This window comes from Phyllobates terribilis, unplaced genomic scaffold (assembly GCF_046119375.1).
Source record: "Phyllobates terribilis strain yellow unplaced genomic scaffold, ASM4611937v1 Scaffold_1__5_contigs__length_1240528914, whole genome shotgun sequence".
NCBI lineage: Eukaryota > Metazoa > Chordata > Amphibia > Anura > Dendrobatidae > Phyllobates > Phyllobates terribilis.
This window is the reverse complement of record NW_027362761.1, coordinates 25,295,489-25,314,038: the sequence shown is the minus strand read 5'-3', so window position 1 is coordinate 25,314,038 and position 18,550 is coordinate 25,295,489. Positions and strand designations below refer to the sequence as shown.

Here is an 18,550-nt window from a genome sequence, read left to right as displayed (position 1 = left end):
TACAGGGAGAATCAGGGTATGTGCCCACGATGCGTACCAGCCTGTGGGTCCGACTCTCCGGAATAGCCGCCGCCGGCTTCCGCTCAATATGCTAATGAGCGGCGCCATAGACGAGCCACATGTCAGTTTCCGCGGGTGATCCGCAGCTGTACAGTGACGCATAGTGGACATGGGATTTCTAGAAATCCATCCACTATGCTGTAACATCTGGCCAATGCGGTTTGACGCAGCATAAACCCGCAGCGGCTCCGGATCGTGTGCACATACACTAAGAGATTTTTTCATCTTATAATATTACTAAAAAAATAATAGTGAAAAACACTTGATAATGAATTTTTTTTATTTTTAATGCGTTTATTTTTAAATAATAAGCATCACAAATCACCAAATAACATGGACATATTTGGTGTTCCTGTAATCGTAACGACCCGCACAACACAGCGATCAGATTATTTACCGGGATCGGTAAATGACGTCGAAAAAATATGGCGTAATTTATATTTTTCTCTGTTAAACCCGTATGAATGTAATAAAACGGTAAGGCTGAGACCGTGTTCACACTTAGAGTAAATGCTGCGTTCTTTCTGCTGCTTTTTTTCGGCAGGTGTCCACACTACATGACACAGCAACAATCTTCTCTGATTATTGGTGTTTGTTGCGTTTGTTTTACGCGTTTTCCTCTTTATTTGATGCGATTTTGGGGAAGATATGAAGCAGAGTTTTTAACACTTTTTAACAGTACAGAAAAGCTTTGATTCTTATTGTGAAGTTTGGTGCGGATCCTGCAGAAAACAAAAAACACAATATTTCAACAACGTGTGAACACGGCCTTACAGACACAAAAATTCAAGATGTCGTATAGCGAAGCTACATAAAGATAAGAAAGTTCTGGCGGCTCCAACTGTGAATGAAGGAACAAAAAATAATCCACAGGTCCCAACAGGAGATGAGCAGAACACACAGAAGACGTTGCGCTGCCCTGGGTGATCAAAAGCCGCCGGGGACACTGGATGGTTAGAGATTCGCGGCCTCCTGTCCAGCCGCCAGGTACCACTGACCTGGACGCTGGACCAGAGACCCGGAAGTCCATCCGCTCATCTCTAGTCCCAACTGTCCTGGATACAGCAGACTGTCCTGGATTTGGGTCCACGCCCTAACAGTCTCCGCCGTCTGCTAAATGCCCCTCATTACCAGCGCCCCTCCGACAACTCCTCCTGGTGGGAGAGGAAGAAATAGCAAATGGGCGTGGATCGGGGTGTGGCCAAAATTGGCTGAGACATGCTACATGCACCACATGATGTGTCCCTCTTTCTGTCCTTCAAAAGTTGTGAGGTATATCTATCTTAGAGTGATCTGAGTGTCAGGTCTGTGTGATCCTATTCTATCACGAGACTCTCAGGACAGGTGCGGAGAAACAGAGAACTTAATTTCTCCATGGTCTCTGTGAGCGTTCATCGGACTGCACTCAGATGACATCCAAGTGCAGTCCGATGTTCACACGCACCCATAGGCTTGTATGGGTGCGCGTGATCCGATCATCCGATGTGCTCGCAGTATACTGCCATTGTTTTCTCTTGCCGATAATGGCAGATCTGAAATGCTCCATAGTATAACACAGGGCCGAGCGCTATACGACAGAACATGGAATACCACTCGGCCGTGTTATCCAGCAGCGAGCCCTTCTCAGAACAGTACATCCCCAGACTTAGTGAGGCACCTGACCGCTTCACTGCCATCATCTGTACTCCAAGCGAGTAGATTCTTCCGATGTAGTCTCCCTCAGATCAGCCTTACTGTAGTGTCACGTAACACAAAGCCCATTCGCCGACGTTGTAACTGATAACTGGCTTCACTCAGTACACCACGTGACGTGGCGACATCTGTATAGATGATTGCAAGCTTACAGTTACTGCGAAGAGTCACGTGAGCGTCCTGAGCAGCTCTGCGAAACACCGCCTCCTCCAAGATGACCGCCTCCTTAGGCTATGACGTGCCGTTCTACTTCCGGTACAGCTCATAGCCAATGCCATGGCGAAGTCCAGGCTGGAGCTGAATTTTGTGCGGCTTCTGTCTCGCTGCGAGAGTATGGCGTCTGAGCGGAGGGAGCAGGGGGAGTGGAGGCTGGAGAAGGTGAGAGGCCGGTGCGGGGATATGCTGCAGTGTGCCACCTCGTCCCTGTCCAGTAATGGCGGTCAGCCAGCAGTGGTACTACGTCCTGCCAGCGCTGCGGGATGGGTCACACTGCTGCACAGAAAGCCTCTCAGTGTTACCATGAAAGGTTTATCAACTTTCCAATAAGCCGTTGGGATTCTTCACCTTTGTGGAAGAGCTCTGCTTGCTGTCAGTGCACCTTACACGATGTGACCCCAGGGTGTAAATACAACTGTCCATTCACTGACCTCAGACAGACATCTTGGTAAGAATGTCATTAAAGCAGAAGCCTGGACGCTGGCCTGTGTGGCCATCCTGCTAAGGTCCAGCCAAAAGACCTGCAGGGTCCTGCAAGCATCCAATCCACCTACTCTGATTAGTTGCCCAATGTGTCTCGCCATATTGATAGTGTGCCAGGCCTACTCAGAAGACGCCAGCAGGTAGGAGGCTCGAAGGAATCTGGTCCAGCGGCCACGGACTATCGACATAATGACATGTCCGCTGCACCAGATTCCTGCAAGTCTATCTACTAGACATGTTAGACCACGGCCCCACTATCAGTATTCGGTCAGTATTTTTCTCAGGAGTGGGAGCCAAAACCAGGTGAGGAACAATCAGAGAAAAGGTATAATAGAAACAAGCCACCAATTCTGCATTTATCACCCTCTCCTGAGAAAAATACTGACTGAATACTGATAGTGGGGTCGCGGCCTTAGGCAGTTCTCCTTATACCACACCTTGGTTGGCTTACTGTACACATGTATTTTGTGCCAAAATAATAACACACCATTAAAGGGATTTCTGAAGGGGTGGCCCAAAGCCAAAGGTGATTTTCATACTAATTGTCTATTTAATGTAATAATCTATTCACTTTTCCAATAAACTTCTTCAATTAAAAATTCCCTTCTATTCCTGCTCTACCCCAGTGCAGATTGGAATACTTTTGTCAGGATGTAATAAGGGGGCTGGCTTTGTGGTCACTGCAACAGCTGCTGTCACCACCTGGAAATGAAGCGCCATCAGTGACATTAGTTTCAGGGCCTGGGCTAGTCCCTGTTCTACGGAGCATGTGCCGGTTCTCAGTCCCTGCTCTATATCCCTTTGAATCCTCGCTGACATTGCGCACCCTCGCTAGCTCTAGAGAGAGGACAGGCCAGCAAGAGGGCTCCCGTTCCATTGCAGAATTTCAGGGTAGTGTCGTCTGTTTTGGGGGCTGGTGTCTGCTCTCCCTTCTTGCCACATTCTCTTTTATTTACTGCGCGTTGACAGTGTGCATTCTTGATGGCTTGTTACTAGACCCAGCAAGGGAGCGCAATATCTGCACATTCAAAGCAATATAGCCCAGGGAGCACATACTGACGCTACTGCTTTTTAAAGGCGTGTCGGCGGTCATTAAGGGGTTAAGAATCCCCAGTACATGCTACATTACTGAAACAGAATGTCATCTGTGGGGGCCGAAGCTATGGTCACTGGCACAGTTGCTGTTCCCACCCTGAAAACGAAGCATCATCTGTTTCAAGGGCTGGGCTAGTCCCTGCTCTACTGAACATGTCCTTGTTGTCAATCCCAACGCATGCTCAGTATGGTCTCTCTGGGCTATATTACCTTGAATGTGCAGATATTGTGCTCCCTGTCTGGGTCTAGTGACAAGCCGTCAAGAATGCACACTGTCAACGCGCAGTGAAAAAAAAGAGAATGTGGCAAGAAGGGAGAGCAGACACCAGCCCCCAAAACACACTACCCTGAAATTCTGAAATGGAACAGGAGCTCTCTTGCTGGCTCGTCCTCTCTCTAGAGCCAGCAAGGGTGCGCAATGGCAGCGAGGATTCAAAGGGATATAGAGCAGGCACTGAGAACCGGCACATGCTCAGTAGAGCAGGGACTAGCCCAGCCCTTGAAATATATGTCACTGATGATGCTTTGTTTTCAGGGTGGGAACAGCAACTGCGGCAGTGACCATAGCCCCAGCCCACAGATGACGTTCCGTTTGAGTAATGTAGCATGTACTGGGGATTCTTAACCCCTTAATGACCGCCGATACGCTTTTAAACAGCAGTAGCTAAGGGGACTTATTCCTCAGTGCCGCTTTTTAACAGCGCTGAGAAATAAGGGTATGGCGCCCCCCAGCGTCAGAAAATTTCCAGGGTTCGGTTAGCTGAGACCCTGGAGAACATGATCAGGGCCGTTTTTTCTGGTCCCCGATCACGTGATTTATTCACCGAATAACGATGATCACATAAATAAAAAAAAAAAAGTGTGCCACTGTTAGTCATTTCTCTCTATTCTGAGATGATATACATGTCACAGGAGAGAGAAATGATGCTCCCTGAGTCCCCACCTGTTACCTCCGCCTTCCCCGGACCCTTCTGCTCCATCCCCCGGTCGGTACCTGGCAACAGCAGATCATTTTTTTCTGTTGGTTCCTTTTGATCATTGTGATATCACGGTGATCAAAAGCCAATAATTAGTTAATCAAACCCCCCTTAGTCATATAAAAATTATAAAATAAAATAAAAAAATTGTTTCATTCTTTGCAGTTAGGGTTGTGTTAGGAGTAGGCTATGCCTCTCTCTGTGTGGGCTCTCTCTGTGTGGGCTCTCTCTGTGTGGGCTCTCTCTGTGTGGGCTCTCTCTGTGTGGGCTCTCTCTGTGTGGGCTCTCTCTGTGTGGGCTCTCTCTGTGTGGGCTCTCTCTGTGTGGGCTCTCTCTGTGTGGGCTCTCTCTGTGTGGGCTCTCTCTGTGTGGGCTCTCTCTGTGTGGGCTCTCTCTACAGGTAGGGATAGGCTTGGGGTTGGAGTTAGAGTTGTGGTTAGATTTTTTTTTTTTCTTCAAAAGTTTAAAAAAAAAATGATGACGATATGGCAACTAGTGTTGAGTGCAAGTCCTTGGGTATGCAACGAGTATTGTGGGTGCTCGAGTGAGATCCTCTGGACACCCGCCCCGCTCGCTGCTGTTAGACACCCAAAAAAAGACATTCGGGGGTTGCCTGCCATACACGGGCAATACCCCCATGTTTATTTTGGTTGTCTAACAGCCGCGAAACATGTGGGGCGGAGACGTGAGCATGTCGCTTGAGCACCCGCAATACTTGGAGCAGCGAGCACTTGTGCTCATGACTAATGACGACATATTCAATTTGACGACCTAATGTTATCAAATGTGTCATACCTTTTGGGTTCAAAATCCTCATTATACTCCTGGATAAAATCCTTGAGGGGTGTCGTTTCCAAAATGGGGTCAGTTGTGGGGGGGGTTTCAGCAGTTTAGGCACCTAAGGGACCCTGCAAATGGGACATGGTGCCCACCGTCTCTTTCAGCCTAATTTGTGTTCCAAAATTCAAATATTACTCCTTCCGCTCCGAGCCCTGCCGTGTGTCCAAACAGAACTTTTTGACTACATGTGGGGTATCAAACTGTGGGGTACACTTTTGGTGTTATCACTTGCAAAAGTGAGAAATTTGGGCTAAAGCAACATTTTTGTGAAAAAAAAAAAGAACTTTTTCAATATGACAACCTAATGTTATCAAATTCTGTGTTGTATCTGTGGGTTCAAAATGCTCACTATACCCCTGGATAAAATCCTTGAGGGGTCTAGTTTCCAAAATGATGTCACTTGTAGGGGGTTTCCACTGTTTAGGCACATCAGGGGCTCTCCAAACACGACATGGTGTCCGCTCTTCATTACAGCCAATTTTGCGTTTCGGCATGCTCAGGACCAATTGCACAGCAAATTTTGGTGTCCATTTTCTTTCATCATTACCTTTGTAAAAATAAAAAAAAAATTGGGGTCTTAAGTTCAATTTTTGTGAAAAAAGTTTAAATGGTTTTTTTTTTCCTTCCTGATTTAAAGACATAAAAATTAAAAGTTTAAAAATTGCTAAATTTTCCAAATTTTCACCAACTTTCCGATTATTTCACAAATAAACACAAGTCATATCAAATACATTCTACCACTATCATGGAGTACAATATGTCACGAAAAGACAGTCTCCGAATCACTGGGAACCGTTGAAGCGTTCCAGAGGTATTACCTCATAAAGTGACACTGAGATCTTGGGAGACTCATAGCGCAGGGCTATGTACGGGATAGAGAATCTCGGCTCACCGCCGACTTCTGAGGACGGGGTCGCAAAAGGGGATGCATCTTATAATGAGAACTTACGGTATTTTACCTGGGGGGGTGGCGTCGTATCGGGGTCACAGATACAGGAGGTTGGTGGCGGCTGCTGCAGTAGCGGGGCGATGCTGCGGCCCCCGTCCTCAGAAGAAGTGTTGCTAATTCAAGGTGGTGGTGGTGACGACGGTGGTAGCGGGCGATGCTGTGGCCCCGTCCTCAGAAGTCGGCGGTGAGCGGAGGTTCCCTATCCCGTACATAGTCCTGCGCTATGTGTCTCCCGAGATCTCAATCTGCTCATGCTCCGGCGGCCATTTTGCCGAAACACAGCGCAGGGCTATGTACGGGATAGGGAACCTCTGCTCAACGCCGACTTCTGAGGACGGGGCCGCCGCATCGCCCCGCTACCATCGTCGCCACCACCACTGCCTTGAATCATCGACACTTCTGAGGATGGGGCTCGCAGCATCGGCCGCCTCCGTCACCAGTCTCTGGTATGTGTGACCCCTTACTCCACCACCGCTGCCCCTCAGGTAAAAAGGATTATAAGGCGCACCATTTTAATTTAAAATTTTTTTTTTTTTCCTATTTTGCACTTTTTGGGGTGCATCTTATAATCTGCAAAATAGGGTATATTAGAAAAGTGATTTGATTATTACATTAAATAGACATTTAGTATGAAAATCACCTTTGGTTTCGGACCACTCTTTTAACCCCTTTCTGCTTCATGATGTAATAGTAGATATAGGGAACTGGTGAATGGTATGGGCTCGGAGGCTGAGCCCACTCCAAACAGTTCACGTACAGCAGTGATTGGAACTGGATCTGATTTCTGCTTTTTAAAGGGGTTGTGCAGTGAAAAACAAGTTATCACTTATTGATCAGTATGGGTCCAACTGCTTTAACCTGCACCGATCGGCAGAATGAGTAATGTTTATCCCCATTATAAAATGGAACAGCTGGTTGGATGCGCAACCACCGCTCCTTTCATTCTCTATGAGGCTGCAAGAATAAAATGAGCGCAGCCCCATAGGGAATGATTGGAGGGTCGAGCATGCCATTCTATTCTTATGGGGATAGACTTAAAAGAAAAAGAAGAGACAGAATTATCATTTATCGGTCACAGGACTGTGGAGTTACTAAACCAAACCTCTGGCTCAAACTCCTCAATTTCCCTGACTCCACAGCCCGGCCTCACTACTGAGCGTGTACATAAACTGCAGCACAGATTCATCTCACTGCCTCACTACTGAGCGTGTACATAAAGTGCAGCACAGATTCATCTCACTGCCTCACTACTGAGCGTGTACATAAACTGCAGCACAGATTCATCTCACTGCCTCACTACTGAGCATGTACATAAAGTGCAGCACAGATTCATCTCACTGCCTCACTACTGAGCGTGTACATAAACTGCAGCACAGATTCATCTCAATGCCTCACTACTGAGCGTGTACATAAAGTGCAGCACAGATTCATCTCACTGCCTCACTACTGAGCGTGTACATAAACTGCAGCACAGATTCATCTCACTGCCTCACTACTGAGCGTGTACATAAAGTGCAGCACAGATTCATCTCACTGCCTCACTACTGAGCGTGTACATAAAGTGCAGCACAGATTCATCTCACTGCCTCACTACTGAGCGTGTACATAAAGTGCAGCACAGATTCATCTCACTGCCTCACTACTGAGCGTGTACATAAACTGCAGCGCAGATTCATCTCACTGCCTCACTACCTCACTACTGAGCGTGTACATAAAGTGCAGCACAGATTCATCTCACTGCCTCACTACTGAGCGTGTACATAAAGTGCAGCACAGATTCATCTCACTACTGAGCATGTACATAAAGTGCAGCACAGATTCATCTCACTGCCTCACTACTGAGCGTGTACATAAAGTACAGCACAGATTCATCTCACTGCCTCACTACTGAGCGTGTACATAAAGTGCAGCACAGATTCATCTCACTGCCTCACTACTGAGCGTGTACATAAAGTACAGCACAGATTCATCTCACTACTGAGCGTGTACATAAAGTGCAGCACAGATTCATCTCACTGCCTCACTACTGAGCGTGTACATAAACTGCAGCACAGATTCACCTCACTGCCTCACTACTGAGCATGTACATAAAGTGCAGCACAGATTCATCTCACTGCCTCACTACTGAGCGTGTACATAAACTGCAGCACAGATTCATCTCACTGCCTCACTACTGAGCGTGTACATAAAGTGCAGCACAGATTCATCTCACTGCCTCACTACTGAGCGTGTACATAAAGTACAGCACAGATTCATCTCACTACTGAGCGTGTACATAAAGTGCAGCACAGATTCATCTCACTGCCTCACTACTGAGCATGTACATAAAGTGCAGCACAGATTCATCTCGCTGCCTCACTACTGAGCATGTACATAAAGTGCAGCACAGATTCATCTCACTGCCTCACTACTGAGCGTGTACATAAACTGCAGCACAGATTCATCTCACTGCCTCACTACTGAGCGTGTACATAAAGTGCAGCACAGATTCATCTCACTACTGAGCGTGTACATAAAGTGCAGCACAGATTCATCTCACTGCCTCACTACTGAGCGTGTACATAAAGTGCAGCACAGATTCATCTCACTGCCTCACTACTGAGCTTGTACATAAAGTGCAGCACAGATTCATCTCACTGCCTCACTACTGAGCGTGTACATAAAGTGCAGCACAGATTCATCTCACTGCCTCACTACTGAGCGTGTACATAAAGTGCAGCACAGATTCATCTCACTACTGAGCGTGTACATAAAGTGCAGCACAGATTCATCTCACTGCCTCACTACTGAGCATGTACATAAAGTGCAGCACAGATTCATCTCACTGCCTCACTACTGAGCGTGTACATAAAGTGCAGCACAGATTCATCTCACTGCCTCACTACTGAGCTTGTACATAAAGTGCAGCACAGATTCATCACACTGCCTCACTACTGAGCGTGTACATAAAGTGCAGCACAGATTCATCTCACTGCCTCACTACTGAGCGTGTACATAAAGTGCAGCACAGATTCATCTCACTGCCTCACTACTGAGCGTGTACATAAACTGCAGCGCAGATTCATCTCAACTAAAAGCCTAGACCCTTAGATCAGGAATAGGACAGACATTTATAGGACATTTCATAACTTTCCCAAATTCTTATGATAACATTTACAGCACATCCTGCATTGTACTACTGTACTCAATTTATTATATATTTTAGGAGTTGGTCTATTTTATACCGACTTCACTAAAATGGACACAGACTCCACAGCCCTGAATTCAATCATCATACCAACCGCGGAAAAATGCATCACAGATTTTGTCTCTAGTACCCCTAAAAAATAAAAAATGGCACCAATAAAAACTACAAATCAGCATGCAAAAACAAAGTCCTCATAAGACTCCATTGATGGGGAAAAATAAAAATAAGTTATGTTTTTGTTTTTTATTACAATGAAGAACTTTTTTTGTCGAATAATTTTCGTTGTTTTTCTAAAAGGGCAGGGAATACAATACTCATAGGGTTTTATATATCAAACATGGGGAGGGAGAAGGAGAAGGGAAGGTGATCAGAACTTTTTTTTAAGGGTACTAAAATAACTCTAAACTGACTTGGAGAATGTAAGATACCGTTACTGACTTGAATCATATTGCCAGGTCATTTTTTATTGAACAATGAATGCTTACAATTGTAAGACCCCAAAAATGTGCTTTTCATACTGCGTTAACTTTGTTTCCCGTATGTGCTGAGAAAGCTCAAGCTTGTGAGGGATGTGCTACATCACGCTATGACTTCTGTCGTTAAAAGCACATATACTGCATAGTATCCATTTTTACTGGATTGCTCTAAATAGAATAGCGCTAATTGTTGGGGATGTGACTGCTGGGATCCCTACCGATCTTGAGACCGGGACCCTGAAGTGTTCCATGAGACTTGATCACTGGCCACCCAGGAATGCGCTGTTGTCTATGGCAATCCTGGGAGCACCATACTTGGCTTTCTCCTGCAGTTCCATGAAGGATGAATGGAGAAATGCTGCCACTCCATTTTATGGGCGTTTCAGAGGTGTGGATATGTGGTGATTTGCATTGTTGGAAATAGTTATTTAACCCCCTCTTGACACGGCCAATTTCCACTTTCATTTTTTCTACCTCTTGTTCCAAGACCCAGAACTTTTATTTTTCAGTCCACATAGCCATATGAAGACTTGTTTTTTGTGGGACAAATTGTACTTTTGTAGGACACCATTTATTTTACCTACATACTGGAAAACGTGAAAAAAATTCCAAGTGTGTTTCAAATTCCGTATTTTTAGGGGAATTGTTTTCACAATGTGCGTTGTGTGGTAAAAATGATCTGGCAATAAAATGCTACTCACCAGTAGGATTACGCGATACCCAACATGTCCAGTTGTTTTTTTATTATTTCAGTGGTGAATAAAAAAAAAAAAAAAAAAAAAAAATTTGTGAAATTAAAATTATTAAATGATTACTTCTTAAAGCAATTTTTGGTATTGCAGCGACCAAAAAAACCACACTTTTGGTGTTTTGAATCTTTTTCTGTTTATGGTGTTTACCGATCAGGTTATTTATTTTTTATTTTGATAGATCTGACTTTTATGTATGCAGTGATACCACCTGTATTTTTTTATTAGCTTTATTTTTAACACCTTGACAACATTTTACCTACCTATATGTCATGGTTGGATAGGGGTTCCTGACTGATGACGTATAGGTACGTATCACTATTGTGCGTGGCACGAGCTGTGCCCGCGCAATCGCCACTGGGAACTCTGCTTACATGATGGCAGAGACGCTGCTCTCACATCCAAGAATGGTGCCCGCGGCTGTTTAACCCCCTGAATTGATATAGATCGCAACATTTAGGAGGCTGGGAGGGGACTCCTGTGACGTCATTGCAAGGGTCCCATTGTAGTCATCACAACCCCCTGATCTGCCAGCTACGGCATGCCTGTTAGACCATGCATAGAGCATGGTCTAAGAGGCTTGCGCTTTGCAATGCATTATACCAGCGATCAGAGTGATAAAAGTTAAATTACCATAGAGGGACGAAGTAAAAATTATTGTAAAAATATTTATTTTAAAAAATCACAAAATAGTAAAATAAATATTATACCTGTAAATACAAATTTTTATGTAAAAACAAAAATAAACCAAAAAAAAAGTACACATTTGATATCGCTATGTCCGGAACAACCTGATCTATAAACTCTCTCACTGGTTAAACCCCTTCAGTGAACACCTTAAAAATTAGAAAACGAGGCAAAAAAATATGCTTTTTCATTATACTGCCGAACAAAAAGTGGAGTAAAACGCAATCAGAAAGACAAAAGTAAATAAAAATGGTATCTTTGAAAATGCCATCTTGTCCCGCAAAAAAGCAAGCCTCCAAAAAGATCAGTCAGCGGAAAAATAAGTTATAGCTCTCAGAATATAGCGATTCAAAAACAATTATTTTATTTTTTTTATAACGTAGTCTTTATTGTATAAATGTGGCATCGATGTAATTATATTGGCCCGAAGAATAAAGCTGCCTTATCAATTTTACCACACATGGATCGGCATAAAAAATCCCCCCCCAAGAAACAATTCCTGGTTTTTGTTCATTCTGCTTCCCAAAAACTGGAATAAAAATAAAATATCAAAAAATATGTGCCAGAAAATGGTACCAATAAAAATGTGAACTCGTCCCGCAAAAAATAAGCTCTCACATGACTCTGTCAGAAATATAGAAAAATTATAGCTCTCAAATATATGCAGATGCAAAAACTAGCTTTTACAAAAAACCCGTCTTTTAATGTGTGACAACAGCCAAACGTAAAACCGATTATAAATGTGTTATCGCTGTAATCGCACCGACCTGAGGAATAAAGTCCTCTAATCTCTTATACCGCACGAGGAATGGCGTAAAAAAATAAAACCAATTCTTCACCTGCTGTTGATTTGTTCATTTTGCCTCCCAAAGATTGCAGTAAGGCTCTGTGCATATTTATCCTGTGCTGTACACTGAGCGCTCACACCGGGGTTTCCGTAAAAATCTCTGAAATATGTGATTCAGACAGAACCTTCGATGGAAGATTCCCTATAATGAGACAGATGGTTACACAGTGGACACCGGCTGGCATGTGATCCAGCCGTGTCCGTCTTTTTAGGCATGCATAAAAGAGCAGTCGATCACAGTTTTGTGCACCTCTGAAAAGGACACCGCTGAACAGAGGCCAGACGGAGTACAGAGTAACTTTGCTGCCTCATTATAGTTAATGGATCCCTCAGGCGTTTCATCTGAATCACATCATTCGGAGATTTCAATGGAAACCCCGATATAATTACTCAGCGTACAGCGCCGGATAAATGTGATCCAAAATGTTATGTAAAATGTTCCCAATAAAAGCTTCAATTCAGTCAACAAAGAAAAGAAGTCCCCATTCTGGGCCGTTATCTGTTAATGGTAATATAGGGGCTTCCACATTACTGGTAACACAAAGGCTCTAGAAAAGTGAAATGGCTCCTCGCCCCCCAAAAGCAATGCAGCGAATTCGGCACTCCCAAATCTAAATGCCCCCTTCCTTCTGAGCCCCAGTGTGCCAAAACCACATTTAATGTCCACATATTTGGCATTTGTGTAGAGATGAGCCCGCTTAATTTACGGGGTCCATGTCTCCAGGATCACAAGCTGGGCATAATGTACATGCATTACAATAGTAGATTGGCAATTTTCTTCACAACATCCACTGCTGCTTGTTTCTGAAAATCACCCAAGGAGTCAAATCATCACTACAGCTGTGAATAAATTCCCCATGGCGTATAATTTCCAAAATGAGGTCACTTGAGAGTATTCTGCTTTTCTAGCACTTAGGGGCTGTGTATATGGAGTGTGTAAACTATTCTAGAAAAATTGTTCCAGGAGTCAAATAGCGCTCCGTCCCTCCCGAGTCTCACCATGTGGCTAAGCAGTACTGTACAGCCACATATGGGGTATTTCTACATTCAGCAGAAATTGTGTGAAAAATTTTGGTGCCATTTTTACCCATTTCCATTGTGAAAATGTGAAATCTGGGGCAAAAACAACATTTTTGTGGTTTAAAATGTACCATATTTTTGGGATTATAAGGCACACTTTCTTTCCCCACAAAATTTGGGGGAGAAATGGTGAGTGCATCTTATCCAAATGTAGCTTACCGGCTGCGGTGGAGCCGGGGTCCCAGGGTCGCTGTTGCAGGAAGCTTCTGGCAGCGGCAGCAGGATTAGGGCGATGCTGTGGGTCCCAGGCTTGTAGGAGGGGGTGTCCGGCAGTAAGGGAGCTCCGTCAACATTTTGTGAAAGCCCAAATGGCGCATTTTCCATGCTTTTTAGTGTGATAGACTTTGGAAAAATCAGGGCTGTGGAGTTGGTAAGCCAAACCTCCGACTCCTCAATTTCCATGACACCGACTCCAACTCCGACTCCCTCATACATGGCTCATGTTTAAGTAATAAATTTACTGTAGCACAGATTCATCTTAGCTAAAAGTCTAGACCCTTAGATCAGGAATAGGACATTTCATAACTTTCCCAAATTCTTATGAAAAAATATTCCCCACAAACTGCATTGTACTACTGTACCCAATTTATTATATATTTTAGGAGTCGGTCCATTTTATACCGATACAGAGTCCGCCAAAATGGGCTCCGACTCCACAGCCCTGGCGAAAATGGCTGCGAAATGCAGCGCATGTGCAGATTGAGATCACCACAATATCGTCTCCCGAGATCTCAATTGCGCATGCGCCGCCGGAGACAGCCATCTTCCTGAACGCCACCGCATTGAAAAGCATGGAAAGTGCGGAGACTCTGGGCTTTCACAAAATGTCGGCGGAGCCCCCGCACCGCTGAACACCACCTTCTACCAGTCTGGGACCCGCAGCATCGCCCCACCCCTACCCTCTGCCAAACACTACCTCGTACCAGCCTGGGGCCCACAGCATCGCCCCACTCCTGCCGCCACCAGCTTCCTGCAGCAGCAAACCTGCCACCTTGGACCTCGCTCCATCGCCACCCCCCCTCCCCCAGGTGAACTACTGAAAAAGCGGAGAACTACAGCGGATTATAAGACGCACCACCATTTTATTAAAAACATTTTTTCCTATTTTCCTCCCCCAAAATACTGTAATTATTTTTTCGTTGCCCAGTGGTATTAAATTCTGTGATCATTGTACCCTTAGATGAATCCATTGAGAGGTGTAGTTTGTAAAATGAGGTCACTTATGGGGGTTCTGCTGTTCTGGCACCTCAGGGGGCTCTGCCAATGTGACATGGAACCCTCAAACCATTCCATCAAAATCTGAACTCCAATATGGCACTTCTTCCCTTCTGAGGTAGTAGTTTTTAACCACATATGGGTAACAAATTGTATGGTCCGTTTTCTCCTATATTATCATTTTTGAAAATTAAATACTTGGCTCAAAGCAACATTTTAGTGGAAAAAATGGTAATTTCCCATTTAGTCAGCCTAATGTTATACAATTCTGTGAATTGCCTGAAGGTTAAAAATGCTCAATACACCCCTAGATAAATTCCTCGAGAGGTGTAGATTCCAAAATAGGGTCACTTGTAGGGGTTTCTGCTGCTTTGGCATGTCAGAGGCTTTTCAAATGTGACATGGCATCCACAATTTGTTCCAGCCAAAATTGCGCTCCAGAAGTCAGTTGGCGCTCCTTCCCTTTCAAGCCCTGCTGTGCACCCAAATAGTAGTTTTCCACCACATATGGAGTATCTGCGTACTCTGGAGAAATTGCACAACAAATTGTGTGGTCCATTTTCTCCTGTTACCTTGTGGAGTAGGAGTCAGGGAAATTGAGGAGTCTGAGGTTTGGCTTACCAAAGCCAACATTTTTGCAGGAAAAATGTGTTTTTTCATTTTCACGGCCCAACGTTATAAAATTCTGTGAAGCACCTGTGGGTTCAAGGTGCTCACCACATGTCTAGATAAGTTCTTTGAGGGGTCTAGTTTCCAAAATGGGGTCACTTGTGGGGGATTTCCACTATTTAGATATCAGTGGCTCTGCAAACGAGACATGGCATCTGCTATCGATTCCAGGGTTAATAATTATCTGGTCATATTTTTCCAAACTTTTTTTTTTTTTCTTTTAGTTATTAGTCCCTTTAGGGGACTTGAACCTGCAATCCTCTGATTGCTTGTGCTATATACAGCAATACCACAGTAATTGTTTCAGTGTTTTTGCTGCAGATTTCACCCATACTAATGAGTGGGGAAAATCTGCACCAAAACTGTATGTAAAAAACGCTAATTTTTGCCGCTACGTTTTTCCTGCCAAGAGATGCCGAAATGGTGTAGAAATTTCTGCAGCAAATACTTAGAGACAGGTCCTGGCTATAACACACAGCCATTACCTGCTGGGTATCTGGCGAGCTCACCCCGTGAGCCTGCTCCATACACTCGCTACCGATTTGTGCCGTACATGTATGGCAGATGCCGTAAGGGGTTAAAAACTTCTTGAATTTTCCGATTTTATTCCACTTCTTCAGAGACCCATATTTTTTTTGTTTTTTTTTTACATTACCATAGTCATATGAGCGCTTGTTTTTAGTTTGACTGGTGTCATTCAAAAGTTCAACTCATCCCACAAAAAAACAAACCTATGTAAGCAGAAAAATAAAAAAGCTTTGGTCTTCAATGAAGGGGAAGCCAAAATGAAAATGCAAAGACAGAAATTGTCTGTGGATGGAAAGGGTTAAGGGTGGTATAGCTCGTTCATGTACCTGGCTTCCGACTCATTCACACTTCATCATTTGATGAGTCTTTTTACATCAAAGCCAGGATATTTTTAAATAGTTTAGATCCCTTTTCTTTTTTGAATCCACTCCGCTCATGAGAAATACTGATGTTTATAAAAAAAAAGTAGGATGTACCTTTTATCGCACATTTTTAAGTAAACAAGTGGAAACCTTTTTCTTTGCGTGTCATACTCCCTAGGATTCTGAAGCCTTTTCCTACTTTACCCTGCTAGTATTTTTGAGAAAGTGAAATATTTTTCAATGTATTTACACTGGAATAGAAGCATAAACATACTCTTCACCCCTAACTCCTGCCTGTCTTTACTGCGGCCACCACTAGGAGGGGCCCAGTGCATATGAATTAGTTTAGTTACTATTGCACATAATGGAAGATTTAAAGCATCACTCCAGCATTTCTTTTTATGTCAGCATTGTGGTGGTGCTACAAATGTAAGTTTTCTGCATTTAGTCTTATTCTCACCAGCCACTGTCTTTAGCTCTTCCCGTCACCACTCTGGTCCCACACAGCCAACTTGTGACCGTAATTTCTGACTGATTGGAAGTCAGAGGTAACAATCACAAGCTCTCAGTGTAAGTCTATGAGAACCACATTCTGTCCTTGTTCTGGCTCTCATAGATTTACATTGAGTAGTGACTAGTGATGATCGAGTATGCCTCATTAACTTTTTCGGCAAGCACTAGAGTATTTTGGTGTGCTCGGCGTTTCATTCATTGTCGCCGTGCCTGCAAGTGTCACAGCCTGTTTGCCAGGCAACCTCTGCATGTGTCTAACAGCTGTGACACTTGCAGGCGAGGCGACAATGAATGAAACACCGAGCACTCCAAAATACTCGGCTTGCCGAAAGGGTTAATGAGGCATACTCGATCATCACTAGAAGTGACCTCTGGCTCGCCTAGCAAGCACTGGAGCGATCTGACAGGTCACAAACTGCTGGAGACCAACTGGAGCGGCACCAACAACAGTTGAAGACTGTGGATGATAAGTATATTACTAGGGGCAGGGAACTTATATTAGTGACACCACTCCAGTGCTGCAATAAATAAAAATGCTGGAGTGGTGCTTCTAACCCCTTCATGACATGCGCTGTATATGTACTGCGCATGTCGTGTCTCCCCCTTTGATGCGGGTTCCGTCGCTGAGCCATGCTATGTGTAACACAGGCAATCAGATGATCACAGCTTCTAGTCTCCCATGGAGACTATTGAAGCAAGTAAAAAGTAAAAGAAAAAAAAAAAAAGTTTTTAAAAAAACATAAGTTGAAATCACCCCATTCAAAATAAAATAAAAAAAATCAAAAATATACATATTTGGTATCGCCGCATTCAGAATCACCTATCAATATAAAAAAATTATTGATCGGTAAACGGCGTAACAGGAAAAAAAGAATCAAAACGCCAGAATATCTTTTTTTAGTCGCAGCAACATTGCAATAACAGGCGATCAAAACATCAAATCTACCCCAAACTAGTATCAATAAAAACATCAACTTGCAGCCCAAGAAATAAGCCCTCATCCAGATCTCGAAAAATGGGTCTCAGAAAATGGCGCCTTTTTTTTTTTTTTATATTAACTAGTGATGAGCGAGTATGTTCGGTTAACCCTTTCGCCGAGTATGCTCGGCTGAGCACAGAGTATTTATAGCGTGCTCGGGCTTTACGTTTTCGTCGCTCCGTGAACATGATTTGCGACTGTTTGACAGATTTAATACATGTGAGGAATGCCTGTTTTTCCAGCATTCCTCACATGTATTAAATCTGTCAAACAATTGCAAATCATGTTCATGGAACCACGAAAACGTAAAGCCCGAGCACGCTATAAATACTCTGTGCTCAGCCGAGCATACTCGGCGAAAGGGTTAACCAAATATACTCGCTCATCACCAATATTAACCCCTTACTGGCCCAGGGTGTATTAGTACGCCCCAGGCCAGCACCCCCCGGTTCAGTGAGGACTCTGGCGCTGAGCCCCCACTGAACCGGGCACATGTCAGCTGATTATTACAGCTGACATGTGCCCGCAACAGCCGCAGGTGGAATTGCGATCCACCCGCGGCTGTTAACATGTTAAATGCCGCTGTCAATCTCTGACAGCGGTATTTAACATCGCCGCGCCGGAAGCGCAAACTTAGCCCCGCCCATCGGTGACCCCGTCACGTGATCGCGGGCCACCGATGGGTGGGCATGACAACCCTGGGTCTGCAGCAGACACCAGTGGTTGTCATGTAAAGATTATTATGAGCGCCACCTAGTGGTCAGCGCTCATAGTACAGGAGCATTTCTGCTACATACAGGTGATCTGCTGATCACCTATATGTAGCAGAGGCGATCGGACAGTTGCTGCTTCTAGTCTCCTATGGAGGCTATAGAAGCAAGCAAAAAGTTAAAAAAAAATTTTTTTTTTTAAATATAAAGTTTAAATCACCCCCCTTTTGCCCCAT

At 44.3% G+C, this 18,550-nt stretch overlaps 1 protein-coding gene and 1 long non-coding RNA gene across 2 annotated transcripts in view; one reads left to right on the top strand and one right to left on the bottom strand.

Annotated features, from left to right (window-relative positions):
- Positions 1-431: 431 nt before the first annotated feature.
- LOC141176027 (uncharacterized) lies at positions 432-1,962 on the bottom strand. Its single transcript, XR_012253099.1, has 3 exons — positions 1,718-1,962; positions 1,059-1,214; positions 432-782 (listed from the first exon to the last, which is right to left on the bottom strand). It is a non-coding gene; the product is annotated as an uncharacterized lncRNA (long non-coding RNA).
- USE1 (unconventional SNARE in the ER 1) overlaps positions 1,931-18,550 on the top strand; it is a 111,950-nt gene continuing 95,330 nt past the window's right edge. Inside the window, exon 1 of the mRNA XM_073659951.1 lies at positions 1,931-2,130. Within this exon, the coding sequence (XP_073516052.1) occupies positions 2,029-2,130 (102 nt within the window). The 5' untranslated portion in view covers positions 1,931-2,028. The remainder of the gene's footprint in view (positions 2,131-18,550) is intronic.